At 41.0% G+C, this 17,099-nt stretch overlaps 2 protein-coding genes across 2 annotated transcripts in view; both read left to right on the top strand.

Annotated features, from left to right (window-relative positions):
- The window catches only part of LOC308166610 (sialic acid-binding Ig-like lectin 15), a gene marked incomplete at both ends in the record, with an annotated part of 268,304 nt that overhangs the window by 5,431 nt on the left and 245,774 nt on the right, over positions 1 to 17,099 (top strand). The window lies entirely within an intron of this gene.
- The window catches only part of cpne4a (copine IVa), a gene marked incomplete at both ends in the record, with an annotated part of 55,809 nt that overhangs the window by 4,220 nt on the left and 34,490 nt on the right, over positions 1 to 17,099 (top strand). The window contains one exon of the mRNA XM_080540686.1: positions 16,505 to 16,684. Within this exon, the coding sequence (XP_080396812.1) occupies positions 16,505 to 16,684 (180 nt within the window). The remainder of the gene's footprint in view (positions 1 to 16,504; positions 16,685 to 17,099) is intronic.

Raw genomic sequence — 17,099 nt, 5'->3', positions numbered from 1 at the left:
GCACCACAAAAGTAAAAGAGAATTATATTTTCATCATGTTTGTGTAGCAGGGACTCACTATAATCAATTTATTTTGGACAGAGCACAGAAGTTATCATATGCAAATGAGGTTGCTACTGTCAAATAATTTTCCACATGACATGGAATTTGAACAAGCTTATTCAAATTAAATCAACCCTTCAACCCTCTATTCAAAGCAATGGAAAAGTAAAGAAAGTGGATTGAGAATAATTACTGGTGTAAACCGTCATGCCGACTGCGTAATATGTGACAGGGTCTGGTGAAAAAGTCCTCAAGTAGGGCAAGGTCCTAGAACATATGTGACACGTTCTAGTCTTTTGGTCCGCATATTGGCAACCAATCAAAATGTTCAGACTTTTCTTTTGAAACACGGTTCAACATTGTTGAGAATCACAACACAAACCTGCTAGTCAAGCCAAAATACTGCAATGCAATACATTCGGTGAGTAATCTCCAGTCTCCACTGCTACCTAGTAAATTATAACACCACTTTACATTGCGGAACCACGCGGAAATGTATTCACATTTTTCCAGAGGAAAAGTCTGATCATTACATCAGATCCCGATATGTGGACAAAAGCATTAGAACGTGACACATCAGATATCACAGATGATATGCTTATTTGAATGTTGGTACACCTCAAACCAAATAGCTGAGAAACTTGCTATGACTCAAAACACATGTAAAATAGCTGTTAATAGAGATCAGCTAAGAAGAAACATCACTATGAACATTTAACTTTAGCACATCACAACATGCTGCTAGATCATCAGATAAAAACACATAACTACACATAATTAGATGATCACACAGTCCGTGCTTTTGTGGTCCTCTGTGGTTCAGTTGGTAGAGCATGGTGCTAACAACGCTTAGGTTGTGGGTTCGATTCCCGTTGGGACCATATATACTGAAAAATGTATGCACTCACTGCAATGTAAGTCGCTTTGGATAAAAGCGTCAGCAAAATGTACACGTCCTAAAGCGTACATTTGTTTACAAACCATGTATCACTTAATACTGAATACTGAATACCATGAATCCAATCGACAATTATGTATTTATTAAGTATTTAGTGATCCTAAAACTGTTGTTTGTTATATTGAGTGGGCTCTTCAACACTTCAACTTTCATAATGTGTAAAAAAAGCGTGAATTGTCGACATCAAACCTTTTCACCAGACTCTGTCACATATACTGTAAATACAGTATGCAGAGTGTTGGAACCAAGTCAGTGAGGGCTCCCATGTAATGCCTCACACCCCCTGTGAAGAGATTAGGCCTACATCATGCATCCCAAATTGTGGCTGAAGGCTTTATGTGTTGTTCGTAGACCATTAGATATGAAAAATATCAGAGAAATATATCTGTTCTTGATTGAAAAAGTTAGACCAATACTGTTTTGGGCAGGCATAGAATTATCTGATTAGAACACTAATTCTGATTAATCTGTTATCTTGTCTTATCTAAGCCTGTTACTGCTACAGTGCATTGCAATCCATAGTGTGCCCTATATTTGCCTATGAACACTTGTCGTGCATATCAAGTGTTACGCTTTACATAAAGTTTTGTGCTGACCTTTCGTTGTCTGTAATGATAATGTTCTAATAAGGATAAGGTTCTTTTGGAAACCAAAACAAATCTCAACCATTGTTAGCTTTGTGATGTGCAGTTAGCATTAGCAATGTTCTGTGTCTTGTGTCATGTGTAGCTGAGGATGTAACATTTGCCATCCTCTCCACTGTAATTGACAGAGCAGAGTGATACCCAAGAGGCATTTAAATTATGGAACAATGATTTTAGCAGGGAGCTTGTGATCAGGCACCATATACTGGCTCTTTTGGTTTATCTCTTGCTGACATTGCAGGTTGTTTTCTGTGTGTTTTATAAGTGGTGTCACATTTTTGTGTTTAAAGATGAAATTCAGTTTCTCTTTCCTGAGAAGCCGATGACATGAAACAGTGATGAGCTGAGGGGTCCTTATTGATTGTGATGTTTAAAGGAACTGCTAACTTTAACTGCCGTCCTACACTATGATGTGTAGTCGATTCACTTACTTTAGACAAATGCATGAAACCAATAATATAACTTATTTGCGTTTTACATCCCTTGTGTTTTAGCCAGCTCTAGCAGTGCACACATTGTCCGCTCCCGGCAGGTACAGATAACAGTGATGACATCACAGCTCCGACACCTCTCAAGGACACAAATGACTGAGCACAGAGCTGTGTTTTTAAGTAGGCATACGTATAGCGTAGTAAAGGCTGGTCCATTGAGGATGAGGAGGATGGTTCCTCCTTGAATTTTTATAAAATAAAATAAAATAAAATGAAAATAACAAATTAAATAAACTACAAAAACATGTAAATGTTCTCGATTCTGCTGCACAAAATGCACTGAAACCGCTTGCACAAACCAAAACATGGTAATTGCAGGCTATACGGGAAGAGAGGAGAGAACATTTTGAGACTCCATCACTGCTCCATTAACTGCGCTGTTTATTGTAAATGAGCAATTTCCCAGGATGGTTCTCAGAGACAATATTATGGTAACCTCCTGATCATCCTATGATAGGCTAGCAGTACACTCTGACTGTCTGTGCATGTGTTTTTCTGGCTCAAATTCCTGGAGAGAGAGAAATATGAGAGAGAAATACACATTTATTTTCATTTTATGACAAGGAGCAGAAAGAGCGAGAGAGAGCTGACTATTTTAGTTTTGTTGGATTTTTTGTTCTTCTTAGTTTATCTTTCAGTTACTTAGCTAATGCAGCTTTAGACTAATCAACCACCTGACTGACTCAAATACAGAGGAATGCTGTTTATGTTAGTTAGCTAGATTACATTTACATTTTTCATTTTTGGTATTTAGCAGACGCCTTATTCCAAAGCGACTTACAACAAATACATTTGACTAAGTAAGTGAATCATTTATCCATCATAAATGTATCGGTAGATAAAGTATCCAACGGCAACTCTTCCAATTCAAGGTAGGACTTCATTTTTTATTAATTTATTGCCACCGGGGCTCGCTGGTGTAACCACAAAGGGATTGTAGAGAATGACGGGGTAGAGTAGCTTTCCCTAAGCGGGTATCGAACTTACAACCTTCCGCTTACCACCTGACCACGCTAACCACAACACCAAGAGATGATGCTGTCTGTGGCTGGATGATCAGACAAGCTAGATCCAATAGTGTGAAAGGCAGTATTGCATGTGTCACTGTTACCTTGATAACTCCAATCTATCTCTCCTCTTGTGTACCTGCATTATAAACTTTCATGTGTAGGCTAGGTTGTAGCAACCTCATGATGGGTATAGGGTAGGCAAATTCTAGTATCATGCCCGGGATGGGTAAGCATTAGCATAAACTAAGTTATAATGAGCTGGATGAATAGAATATGAATGCAGTTTTTGCTGTAATAGAAATAAGGCCACTGTCCATCCAAAAAAGTCCTCCCTAATCTTGAACGGCACCAGCTGCCACTGGAATAGTATACAGGTGACATTCATGCTAACCCTGCAGCCAACCAAAGCTCAATAATAATAATAATAATAATAATAATAATATCTTAGATTTATATAGTGCCTTTCAAGAAACCCAAGGATGCTTTACAAATTGAAACATTACAGAAAGGCAGTCAGACAGACAAAAACAGAAAACACAGAGACAACGCCAAAAAGCTATACTAGGGGCCAAAGGCCTTGGTGAACAGGTGGGTTTTTGAAGGTGTCCAGGGTAGAGACTTTTCGGATCACTGTGGGGAAATAGTTCCAAAGGGTAGGGGCTGCCACACTGAAGGCTCTGTCCCCAAAGGTTCGCAGGTTGGTGCGGGGGGTGGAAAGCAGACCCATGTCTGAGGACCGCAGGTTCCGGGATGGGGTATGTTGGCGGAGGACGTCAGATAGTTACTGGGGCATGGAGGGATTTGTAGATGAGGAGGAGGATTTTGTATAAGATGCGGGACTTTACCGGAAGCCAGTGGAGGTGGATGAGGGTGGGGGTGATGTGCTGCCAGGGCTTGGTGTGGGTGAGATCCCTGGCAGCTGACTTCTGCACATACTGGAGACATCACTTTCGCTGTGTTCTCCATCACTGTTTAGGTATTGATTATGGTTTGGTGTATTTTCAAGGTAGTATTTCACTGTACTCAACATAATCACAATTTAATAACAATACCCTATGTATTTTTATGTTGCCCTGTGAATTGTAGTGGTATTCTAATCTCACAATTTAGAATCTGGGGACAGAAGTTGTCAGCAGGTGCACTCCCCTCTTAACCCCTCTAGCCAATAACCCTCCTCCTCCACCTGTGCTCTTGTGTCCAATCCCATTTGCACGCATTGCACAACATTTAAATAAAAAAATCAAACAGGTCACTGGTTCGGAAAAAAATAATAACCGCAAGCGGCAATGGGCCGTGTTCCTACAGATATGCCCCCATAACCATAAATGGGGTAAGATTGACAGACAAGGGGTAGACCTACAGACAGTTTGTAGATTGACAGATAGGGGGTAGACCTACAGACAGGGGGGTAGACCACTCACCTAATATGGGCCAAGTTGAACTCATGATATACTAAGCTATGATATTATGAAGTACACTAGGACCACGGGCCTGTAAGGTACCAGTCACCTAATTATGGCCTGATATACATAGGCTACTATGCTATGATGATAATATACACTAAGCATAAATACAAAAATGCATTGTGGATTAACCTTCCCCAGTTAATGACCATGTTGTATAGTTTATGTCAAGCATTTCACTACTTATAATGTGCTTACACTATATTCTGCAAGCCTAGAATAGTATGCCACCCCCATCTGACTGAATCGGGTAAAGTGGTCATGAGAAGATGCGTTTTAAAGTGCTATATTAGCTTTAGCCTTAGCTTTTAGCCATTATGGTCAAATTTCAAAGGTGGAAATGCCAGCATTCTGAAGTTAATTATTTACCTTGGTTATTATAGTGCCACCTATGGTCTAATCATGGTCATTCTTTTTTGCCATAGTTACTGATGCTCTCTAGTTGTGGCATGCAAATTCATAGCATTTTTGGTTAGGGACTTTTTGAGCTATTTGACCAAAGCCAGGAAAAGAATAATAAGAAGTAAACCACCAATAACAATACAATAAAACCTTTGCTTTGCAACCATAGTAACCCTACCAATCGAGACAGAATGTGTGTGTGCCATCCAACGCTCTGATACAGTATGCATTGGAAAAAGAGAACCTGTCAGACAGCCTTCTGGTAACAAAAGTGGATTGAGGGCTTGACCATTCTTGTAAGCCACTCATAATTTATCTTTAAATTTGAACAAAAATATCTGTGTGTTTTGTGTATATAGATATAGTGTGTGTGTGTGTGTGTGTGTGTGTGTGTGTGTGTGTGTGTGTGTGTGTTTCTTTGCGATATAGAAGTCTGTCTCCCCATGAAATGACAGAACATGTACAGACAACACACAGCCTGCCACACAGATACACATATCTCAGCAGAAGTGTGAGATTTCTAAATTTCAAAGCACCTTATGGATCTCATGTCCCCTGACTTTCCTTTGTCGTTGTTCCTGTCAAGAAATGCCAATACTGTGCTTGGTTAACTTGTCAGCTTGGTCTCCTTTTTCTCTGGCTCCTCTACCTCTTCCTACTTTCTCCTCCCCGCGGTTTCAGTCTGTGGTCATTTTTAACTCTGACATTTGCCAAAGAGGGACAGTGGTGAAGCCCTGACATATCTCTGACATTTGTAAAATAGAATATCAATATCCGCCAAAAATGTTAGCAAACATAACAGATTAGATGGGACCGAAGGGTAGTGGCAATAATGATGAGATTAAGGTCGGTTGGAAGGAGGGCTTCTGATTCACTGGATAGGTTTTATACAGTATATAGTATACAATGCCCTCCATAGGTATTGGGAAGAGGAAGCATTTTGTCTTGTTTTAACTCTTAACTCCCAAAAATTGGATTTGAAATGAAACAATTACTATGGGGTCAAATTAGAGAGTCTATTTCAGGACGCCAAAAGTAATGAGACAGATTTATATAATGTCCAAATGAAGCACTCATGTTTCATATTTGTTAGACAATCCTTTGCATGCAATAACTGCTTGAAGCTTTGGCCTACCCGGCAGTTTGCAATATCTGAGCTCACCAGTGCATTCTTTCCTTTAAATGTTCTAAATTCTTGTTTGGGGTAAGTCGTTACGTTTTACCTATTTTTCTGATTGATGTTCTCTGATATTTCAGCCTCATAGTGATTTCCTTGACTTTTATGATGTCTCTTTATTCCTCATGTTGACAGAAAAGAATAGCAGACTCATAGGCAAACGCAAAACATAGAATCAATACTAGACATTAATAGCTCTCTTTTGACTACAGATATCTAGACATTGACTCTCTTTTGACTACAGTCAATAATGTATTCTCACACTAAGCAGAGGCGTTTCTAAGCTTGAGGCGTCTGACACAGTGAGACAAGTAAATAATAGAACAGTTTGGGTCAAAGTGGTATGAATCTGAATCTTTGGTATGAGTCAAGTGAACAAACACAACGTCAGAACTATACTGAGGAACTACAAGGAGAATTTAGAACAGAAGCATTAACAGAGCTTTTCCATTGATGTAAAAGAGGGATTTGTTAAGAAATTATTTTGGCGTTACTATATAAACAAGGCCATGTGGATAATGGCTCCTTGGGCGTGTAGTACACTTTTTAAAGACATTAGAAAGAGCCATATCACTTATGCTTACTATTCCTATGTGGAGTTGCCAGTGTTAGCTCAGTCTTGAACAGTCTTATTCAGTGGTGGGTTGGTAAATCGCTATAAGCAGAAATAGAGATATGAGATATGTGGGAAATATGAGAAATAGTACCTTCAGAGTAAGTGGTTAAAACAGTGGTGAGCATACATTAAAAAATAAAAAAATAAAACTCTATACATATATTTACATATATTTAATTATATTAGATTAGATTAAACTTTATTGTCATTGCAGAGTACAAGTACCAGACAACGAAATGCAGTTTAGCATCTAACCAGAAGTGCAAATAGTGATATAAAACATGGTAGTGATAGGTGCAGTATGGCAAGTACGGTAGTTAGAGGTATACACAGGAGGTGGATAGCAGTAAGCTATGTACAGTTAAGGTAGCTATGTACAGTATGGTGTATGTATAAATTAGCTATATCAAAAAGAGGTATGTACAAATATGCAAACCTATGGTATGTATAAAGGTAGTATTTGCAAGCAGCAGTAGTTAATGGATATGGTAATACAATCAAATCAAATTGACTTCCTATGGAATGGAATGGAATGGACTTTATTTGTCATTGCTACAGTACAGGTACCAAACAACGAAATTTAGGAGGGGTGGCTCCCCTGGTGTTTAGGAAAGGAAAAAGAAAACACATTTTAGAAAGAGCATAGATGCATAAAATCACAAGAAGGTAAGGAGCTGGTTTACATCAATAAAGGCTATGTACACAATCCACTGTACTATACTGCACAGATAGTCAACTAGGGTTGTCATATTGCACAAAAAGTATTTTTTCACATTATTTTAAAGTGTCACAGTTTGCAGGCTTGAAAATGTACATGTTTGTGCCTCAGCACTAGCTGCCATACAATCCGTCCGGACTGTCCTGGGCCCAGAACTTAGGCCTTTTCTGTGTTCAGGGCCTTGACGGCCCTGTGGTAGAAGCTGTCCTTCAGTCTGTTTGTCTTAGCGGCCGGGGTCCTGTACCTCCTGTTCGAGGGCAGCTTGACAAAGTGTTCGTGCCCAGGGTGGGTCGGGTCCTTGGAGATCTTGGAGGCCCTCCTGAGACAGCGTGTGTTGTACAGCTCTTCCAGAGAGGGGAGGGGGGCGCCGGTGATCTTCTGTGCTGTTCTCACGACTCTATGTAGCTCGCTTCTGTGCTGAACCAGAGAGAATTTTGACAATGGAATGAACTATAGTGTCTTACTTTTCTTTTTATTGCCCTCTCTTCTTGTTTTTCTCTTTTTGATGAATCTATTGCCCTTTTTGATGAGAGACTATGATGAAGCCTAGGGATCAATGTTCTAAATCATTTAACTGGTTCATAGCAGCCTTTGAAGTGAGACCTTGATTTGCTTATTGTTGCTGGTGTTTTTTTTTTTTTTTTTTTTTGTCACTGTATGTCCTCAAATAGCTTTAAAAGATATGTTATGGTGATTGGGAAAATTCTATGGTTTTGCTCATGAATGTGTATAATCCCCAGAAGAAGGTGCTGAATTAGAAAGATTGTGGATATTATTGCCTCGCAAAGCCAAGATATACAGTGGGGGAAATAAGGATTGAACACATCAACAATTGTTTTATTCAACATATTTTCATTGCTGCTATTCACATAACATTTAGACCAGGTATTGGTATTAACTCAATAAAACTACACAGCTAAATAAATTGTAACACTCCAATACATAAAAACGGTTATTAGGGGAATGACACAGGAAAGAGTATTGAACAGGCTAACTGAAATGTATTTAATACTTGGTGGAGATTACAATGACAGCTTCAAGATGCTTCCTGTGCGAAGAAACGAATCTCTCACAGTGATCAGGTGGGATTTTGGCCCATTCTTCAACAAAAGCACTATTCACACAGGAATTGTTATCTGGGGACTTCGTGTGATTGAGAAACTACCCCCCCCCCCCCCCCCCCATCATCTGTGTTTCATGTGGCGCATTCACACAGGATAAGCAAAGTCTGTATTTTACTGACATTATCCGATGTCATGGCTCTGTAACATAGATATACAAGGCAAGGCGAGGTAAGTTTATTTGTATAGCACATTTCATACAACAGGGGCAATTCAAAGTGCTTTACATACAGCATTAAAAAATACAGTAAGATAGTAAGAAAATAAAGATGACAAGAATAGGTATATATAGAAAATAAATAGATAAACATATAACAAGATAAGAGACAATGAATAAAGACAGATAGAAGTGTTAGTGTTTCATAACTGTTGCAGAACATTAAGGTTTTTAGCTTAGTTTTAAATATGTTTAGGATTTAGGCCTGTTTGATTTCTTCAGGGAGTTTGTTCCAGGAGCACACGGAAGAGTGACTGAAAGCTGCTATGTAATTAGATATCTATGTAACAAGATATATGAATATTATACAATAGATATGTAACAAGCCATGCATGTCACCCATCTCATAATCTTTCAAGATTTCGCTCTGGATTTGAGCTTGCTCTTTCTGCCAATGGGTCTCCACACTGTGTAGCGAGATGAGCCTCCTGAAGTTTCACCCAAAAATCTGTCATAACTTTCATTCATAATGGAATTGTTGGTTAAAGTATGCTGCATAACAGACTTCATTCACAAAATATTATTCCCCAATTCGTTGTGTTTAATAATATTATTCCCTGCATTCATAGCCAGACTGAAAAATGACCAGAACGTGTAGTGCTTTTTTGATTCTTTATCAGTCTTGCTTCTTGTGTTGTGATTTTCAACAAGGTTGAAATGTATTTCCGTGTTTCAAAATAAAAGTCAGCACATGTTGATTGGGTGCCGACTTGTGGCCCATTGCTATAGGTTGAAGAAGGGAAGGGTAGAAGGGACGACTCTACCTCTCCAAGAAGCATATAACTGTGTGTGAAACTCATGTACTTCATCATCAACTTCTACTATGGAGAAAAAGTGCAGTCTGGACAGTTTCTCTTTCGTTTCTGCCCCCAGCAGTTCGGAGTAATGAATGGAACACTAGTCAAGGTGAGTGCAATCAGATTCGTTTGTGCTGTGTTACTCAGGGTGTGTTCTCACTAGAACATTTGCTTCACTTGGAATCTGAGTTTAGGATAACATTTGCTTTGCTCTGCGTCGTTTGGAGCTGTGAGAACGCGCATTCGAAGTCGCTCCCGGAGCAAACATCCGACGGATGCTCCGCTTGAAAAGGGTGGTTTCGCTACGGTTAGAAACTACGCATCGAGGCTGTCCATAGGAAAACAACAGCGCATGTGTGTTGATCTGGATAATAGCGGGACGAACGGGCAATTTTCCATTTTTCTGACCAATCAACTACCACGTCTGTTGCTTCGATTGCGTATGTTACTTTGTTTACATAAAGGGCTGTGAGAACACAAATCAGAGAAATAATGTATGCAACAATGTTGCAAACTCATCCACTTGCTCCGGGTCCTGATTCAGACTTTAATGTGAGAACATGACCTCAGAACTGCTGGGGCTGTCATGCCAGATTATGTCTGTCGGCCAAATATTGTCAGGTCTTTCGAACGCCTTTTGAACGCTGTTGCTATGCTGATGTGCATTCCAGACATTCCGGACTTGATGGGCCAAATAGTGTCCGCCCTGTGACGTTGCTTTGCCATTCTACCCATCTCTTCAGGTTACACCTTAACTGCTCTTCCTAAGACATCTAGTACCCCCCAGCACTGTGTTTCCCGAGACACCTGCTTCCCCCTATACTGTGTCTCCTAAGATTTCTACTTCCCCCCCCTGTACTGTTTCTCCAGTGAATATTTTTCACTCAAGTACCAAAGTCAAAGGTTTAAGGATGGCTTTAGAACAGTAACAGTAAGGGAAGGTTGTATTTCTACTGGCCCCGGCAGCTCCAGGAAGTTATTCAGTATTGCAAAGCTCAGTATTGCAAAACCGAATTTCAGCTGACAGCTGCAGGGAGGAAAGATGACAGAGCTCCCCTAATCAATATGCCCATCAGAGATGTGCCCTTTTCCAGCATACCTATGGCCATAATTGGCCCCCTTGAGGGCAGAGAAGCTGGTCAGATACATTCTTGTTGAGTGTGACTATACCACTTACTTTCTTGATTCTTCCCTCTTAAAAAGGTCAAGAAATGCACACAGTTCACATCCAAGCTGTTGATGGAGGTGTATTGTCTGTCAGACATTAGAGGGGTGCGGTTTGGGGGTGAGGACAATTGGATGTGCTAAAGGAGGCCTGAGAAGGAGAGACAGTCCCCAAAAGCAGGTGAACATTCTCTCTCATGACCTCAAAATGAGAGACAAACTTGAATATCGAGCAGGCCCAACAAAAGAAGGAAAGGGGGTATGACCAGTCAAGGACGCAAGCTTTCAAGCCTGGGCCAATGATACTTCTACTGTTACCCATTTTGGATAGTGGAGTCCTAGCTCCTAGCCAAGTAGCAGGGGCCCTTTGAGGTCATTAGGAAAATGGGTCCAGTGACTTACACGGTAACAAGATCTTCCTGCCCAACCTACACAAAAAGCACCAAACCTTTCCTGTCAGTCTCCTGAAACAGTGGACCAGCCCCAAGTGTCAAAGCTGTTCTGGGCTAGATTTGTTCCAGATGAAGATGGAAAAAGCCTGAAAATACTGAGATTATCACCCCACGACATCTGCCTCTTATTCCTAGGCCCTATTTGTGAACCAGTTGTTAGAGTGCTAGACAAGCTGGGCTCATCTCTCAAATAGGAAGTCCATGCCATGTTAGATGTTAATGAGTGTTATAGAGCCGTCCTATCATGAGTGGTGTAGTCCAGAGGTCCTAATTCCCAAAAAGGAGGGCTACGTGTCTGTATTGACTTCAACGATCAATCAAATCTCAGCATTCGATCACTAACCAATGCCGAGTGGATGAACTGATCTGACATTTACATTTTTAGCATTTAACAGATAGGTTGTTCCAAAGCGACTTACAATCAATACATGTTACTAAGTAAGTGAATCATCTATCCACCAGTCATAGCAGGAAAAGTAATCTATGCTCAGGCCAGAGGCCATTGGCAGTCGTCGTGCTGGAAGAAGGAAGAGAGGTGGCAAAGGCCACCTGTCCACACTCTACTATCATCAACAAGGCTGGCTGTTACCTTGTGCACTACTGTATCAAGTGCTAATTGTACCTCGCGTGACTGAGGTGTTGGTATGTTAGTCATGAAAATGCTTCCAGATTTTTTTTTCTATGTGTGATTTTGAAATGGTAATAATGCTAACATGTTAAAAACAGACATTTAAGAAAAGTCAGGGAAGGAGATTGTTTTTTACTTATTACTTTATTATAAAGTCTCACATGGCATCTGTGGGCCGCCTGTCGAGGCTCTGATGTTAAGCAATGAGAGACATCGAAGAAGCGCGTGGAAGATGAGAGGAGGAGGAGAGAGAAAAGAGATTGCTTCTGATCTCCTTCAGGCAGGCGATCATCGCACACAGGGACACCTCCTCCCCCTCCACACACACACAAATTCCATCTCAGCCTCCTTCATACATATTTTCCCTCCATCTCTTGTCTTTCTGCATGCCTCCCTCAAGCCAACATCAGAGGCTTGTTGTTCCCACAGGGTTTTTCTGGGATTCCTTCAGGAATTCTCGCCTGACATTCTCAGTGTCTACTGAAGTTCTCACAATCGCTGAATAAGGTCCGTCTTCCTCGCATCGCTGTTCTCACCGTGGCAACACTGCGACGGAGCTGAAGTGTGAGGCAAGACATGCTTTTCATTCTGTTTCACCAGTGCACTGACTGACATTTATTTTTTAGCAAACAGTAACTTTTAACAGGCTTTTTGAGAAAATGCTAATGCATTGGACTGTGCTTAAGTGTGTCAGTGAGGCAGTGGAATAACTTCCAATTTCATTACCTCCTCGACTCTTTCATTTCTTGTCTACCCTCTCCTTTTCCTTTCCATCGGTTCAGATATGTCATTCTCCAGCCCTCTCTTCCCCTCTCCTTTATCCATCATGCATTACCATTATCCTTTATTGTCTGTTTCTAACATTCTTCATTCTCACTTTCCACTTCTCCCCTTTCCCCTCTTTTTAAATAAAAGAGAAGAGTGCAGTCTTGTTATACTTCATGCCCTGCGTGTGATTTCTTTCCGTTTCTTACGATCAACCAGGCTTTCTCCATTTGGTCTACCTTTCTTACTTATCGGATAACAGGGGGCACTTCCTGGTACTATTGAGTCTGGAGAGGGGAGTGCAGTAGTACCTCCCTCCTGCTCTGTGCATTGCTTCATTCTGGGGAGAGCAAAGAGCAACATGTTGCTATGGCGATCAGGGAACATCTGCCTGGGGCTATAAGATGGCCTGGTGATATTGGTACTGATATTAAGAGCCTTTCACCAGAGAGAGTGAGAGAAAGAGAGTGAGATTGGGCCCAAATTCTAAAGCTTTAATTTGATTATTAATTACTTTATTCCTTGTCATGTGTAATATGTTATTCTGAACTATGATCTGAGCATATCCACACAAAACATCACGGTGTTGCCTAACAAATGGCATCCTGCTTTTGCATATGATCATCATATTTCTAATGTTATAAGCAGTTTAGTTTGGGTCTGGTTTTAGGCGTAAATTAGTCAAATAGGACATTCAGCAGAAGAGGTTAACAAATTCAGTTCATTTTCTCAGGCAATGCAATTGAATGGGTGTGGGGCTCAATCTGTGTATGTAAGATTAACGGAAAGGGTTTGTCCCACTTTCAATTAATTGAATGCCACACTAAAAACATGACTTACAGCTTTATGATGCCATCTAAAAACAATTATACAACAGTTATTTCCGACCAATTAATTTGCACCGCAAAGATGGATATATATTTCCACAAATAACACAAGTTAAATTATAAATGGTCGTCAGAAGAGGACGAAAGGAAGGAAAGCCTAGATACTTCAGTGCAAACCTCCAGGTGTGCTGATATGACAATAAATGGAAACGTACAGTAAATGTACATGACACAAAGTAGCTAGCCTTCGGTAACGTGTGTAGGCCTACACAAAGTAGCTAGCCTTCGGTAACGTGTGTAGGCCTACACAAAGTAGCTAGCCTTCGGTAACGTGTGTAGGCCTACACAAAGTAGCTAGCCTTCGGTAACGTGTGTAGGCCTACACAAAGTAGCTAGCCTTCGGTAACGTGTGTAGGCCTACACAAAGTAGCTAGCCTTCGGTAACGTGTGTAGGCCTACACAAAGTAGCTAGCCTTCGGTAACGTGTGTAGGCCTACACAAAGTAGCTAGCCTTCGGTAACGTGTGTAGGCCTACACAAAGTAGCTGGCCTTCGGTAACGTGTGTAGGCCTACACAAAGTAGCTAGCCTTCGGTAACGTGTGTAGGCCTACACAAAGTAGCTGGCCTTCGGTAACGTGTGTAGGCCTACACAAAGTAGCTAGCCTTCGGTAACGTGTGTAGGCCTACACAAAGTAGCAAGCTGTGCAGGAAAATATTTGTGTTCAGGCTGCTTGGCAACAGTCCAGTTCAAGTTCCGAAAAAAGCATGTTCAGTTGCGGAACTATTTGTGTTGGCAGAGCCAAATAAATGATTAAATAAACAAATAAATCTTAATCTGTTGTCGCTTATTACTCTTAACTAATAAATGGCGCTTGTAGAACTGTTGTCACAGTTGCTTAAATATATTTATAAGCAAATATCATGCTATAAGGGTTGCCATATTATTGTGCCGTATTATTGGTTTGAAGTGGGACTGTGAATTGAAAATGGAAACTGTATGACTTCTAATGAGATGCAAACTCATTTGTATTATATTAATGAAGTGTCCTCAATGAAATAACACCAGGTGTCTGAGTATTGACAGTTAATGACAAGCCATAACATTGTTGCGGTTAGTAGTAGGCCTATGTGTGTTTGTGCATGCATGTACTTCCATGCATGTGCAGGTTTGTGTTCAGTAGTTTATCACAGGCAAGCTATAAAGCACACATTATCATAAAGTAAAAAATCTGTCTGTTTTGTTGAGATATTGTGTAGATTTAGCTCAGTCACAGTTGAAAGAACCATCTAGTTTGGAAAAGTAAGAGGACACGACCAACTGCGTACTAATTATTTAAGGTTAGAGTCAAGGGTTTGGTTAGGGTTAATTGAATGCTGTTCCAGCATGTCCCCTTGGTCACTCCCATTTAATTAAACAGTTGCAAGCTGCCATCTTAGATGAGGAAAAGTTGAAAAAGATGTCCAACCCTTTTTTTAAATTAATTAATTTGGTTAATCCGGCCCCTAAGTGACAAGGTGCCTGATATTGTACAGACTTTGGGGCCAAAGGCTAGTGTAAGTTTGTGATGTTATGGGCTATGGATAACATTGCAGGTGATGAGTTTTTCTCAAGGACTTTCAAGGTTTGCTACATACGCTATAGATTATGGGCATTAAGAGCTAGTTCAATGTAAAAGACTTGCAAATTGTACCTTCACAAATGACAGAAACTACACTATTGACACATCAAGGCCTTAATATCACGTATGTGTAAGCAGGACAGTGTGCACTTCAGTAGTAGGAGCCATCCACCATCAGTTACTATATAAGATCGTCTTCCTGGAAGTCACAAAGAACCCACACAGATTTATAGATGATGAACAAAACTCCTTCCTTATGATACTATTTTAAACTGAAAGAGCAACACAACTTTCTATGACATTACCCATATGAATCAAAGCAGATGCTGTCTTCAGACACAATACATTTTAGACACTTCTCTCCAGATCAACTTTAACTAAGTGCCACCCAAGTGATTCTTTGTTTCCAGATTTCACAAACCAGGCAAACTCTGAAGAGATTCAATTAAAATGCACTTCTCACTGAGTACCATCTTGTTCACCATCTGTCCATTCAAACGGGACCCTTTTATGCTCTCTCTGGCGTGTTAGGTGCGACAGTCTGCAATATGAAGTAAATACTTATTGTATTCCTATCAGCCAGGAGGACCTGCCAATACATTGGAGCAGCCCTCAATGGCTTTTAATCAAGACAATCATTTAGCATTTTTTATTTTATTTTATTTGAGCCATTTTTCTTCATGGTAGCCATATAAACTTATATTAGTACAGTACCAGAGGCAACACGGGCTAGATTCAAGAAAAAGCAAACATTGATATGATCATGCTAATGTTCTATCTATCTACTAACTATTGTTCGTTTCTTGGCTCCTGACTTTGTAGTGGATAATGACTGTTATTAATTAATACCATTTTACCAATATGTACATTTTTATTTTTATTTTTATTTTTTTTCCAGATTTGTATCCCTTTTTTCACCCAATTTGGTAGCCAATTGAACCCAACCTAGTATCCAATTATCCCCTGCCTATTGCGTAGGATCCGCCGCACGACCCCATGGCCGGCAGCCCCAGAGGAGATCGCCAGGCAGACTAGCTGACTGGCTCCTCGAGCCCAGCACCGTTATTCCGGCACCCCGGGGGCGGTGTTGCGCGATGGATCCTTGTCCGGAACTATTCCTATACCGCCCTCGGGAGCGGCCGCTCAATATGCCGCTCCCTGTGTGTGCCTCGGCCATATCCGGATCTGGCGAGCTGGGATTCGATCCCAGTCCCCGGTGGGCAGCTTGCACTAGTGGTTAGTGCTTAGACCGCTACACCACCGCGGGGCCAATATGTACATTTTACCAATATGTAAATGTGTTATTTTTTAAACTCGTGCAAATATCTCTGATAAAGACAGTGATTCTCCTCATTTGTTTATACCCTATTAATGACTGTCTCTCTCTCTCCAGGTTGACAGAACTGAGGTGATCCGCAGCTGTACAAACCCCAACTACTCAAAGATCTTCACTCTGGACTTCTACTTTGAGGAGGTGCAGCGGCTGCGCTGTGAGCTCTATGACATCAGCAGCAGTCACAATGGTCTCAAGGAAGCTGACTTCCTGGGAGCCATAGAGTGCACGCTGGGCCAGGTGGGTTTCCATCGTTACTGTATACCATGCAAATTCTTAAAGAAAAAATGGCAGGGATGGTCATGGAGTGCATGCTCTACCAGCAATGTTGTATCAATTAACCTTAACCCCCAGGGCCGGTCCTAGGCAGAGGCGAACTAGGCGGTCGCCTAGGGCGCCAAATGCCTGGAGGGCGCCAAATGCCAAATTTAAATAATTTTACGTCTCTATGAATTTCATGTCTCTATGAATTTCATGTCTCTATGAAAATATGTCTCAGCCTACTGTCTCTATTATGCTTCGCGATTAGTCACATTCCCCTCTTGCGAACCTCCCCACCGTGCCCTCTCTCGAAGGTGGCTTACTGTTGAATGTGTGGGTGGTGATGAGGCAGTACTGGTGGTGGCGCCCCTAAAATTTGGGGGGAGGGGGGGGG

This window comes from Nansenia antarctica (assembly GCF_963989245.1).
Source record: "Nansenia antarctica genome assembly, chromosome: 10".
In the NCBI taxonomy this organism is placed as follows: domain Eukaryota; kingdom Metazoa; phylum Chordata; class Actinopteri; order Argentiniformes; family Microstomatidae; genus Nansenia; species Nansenia antarctica.
The sequence above is the reverse complement of the archived record's forward strand: the minus strand, read 5'-3'. Positions and strand labels throughout refer to the sequence as shown.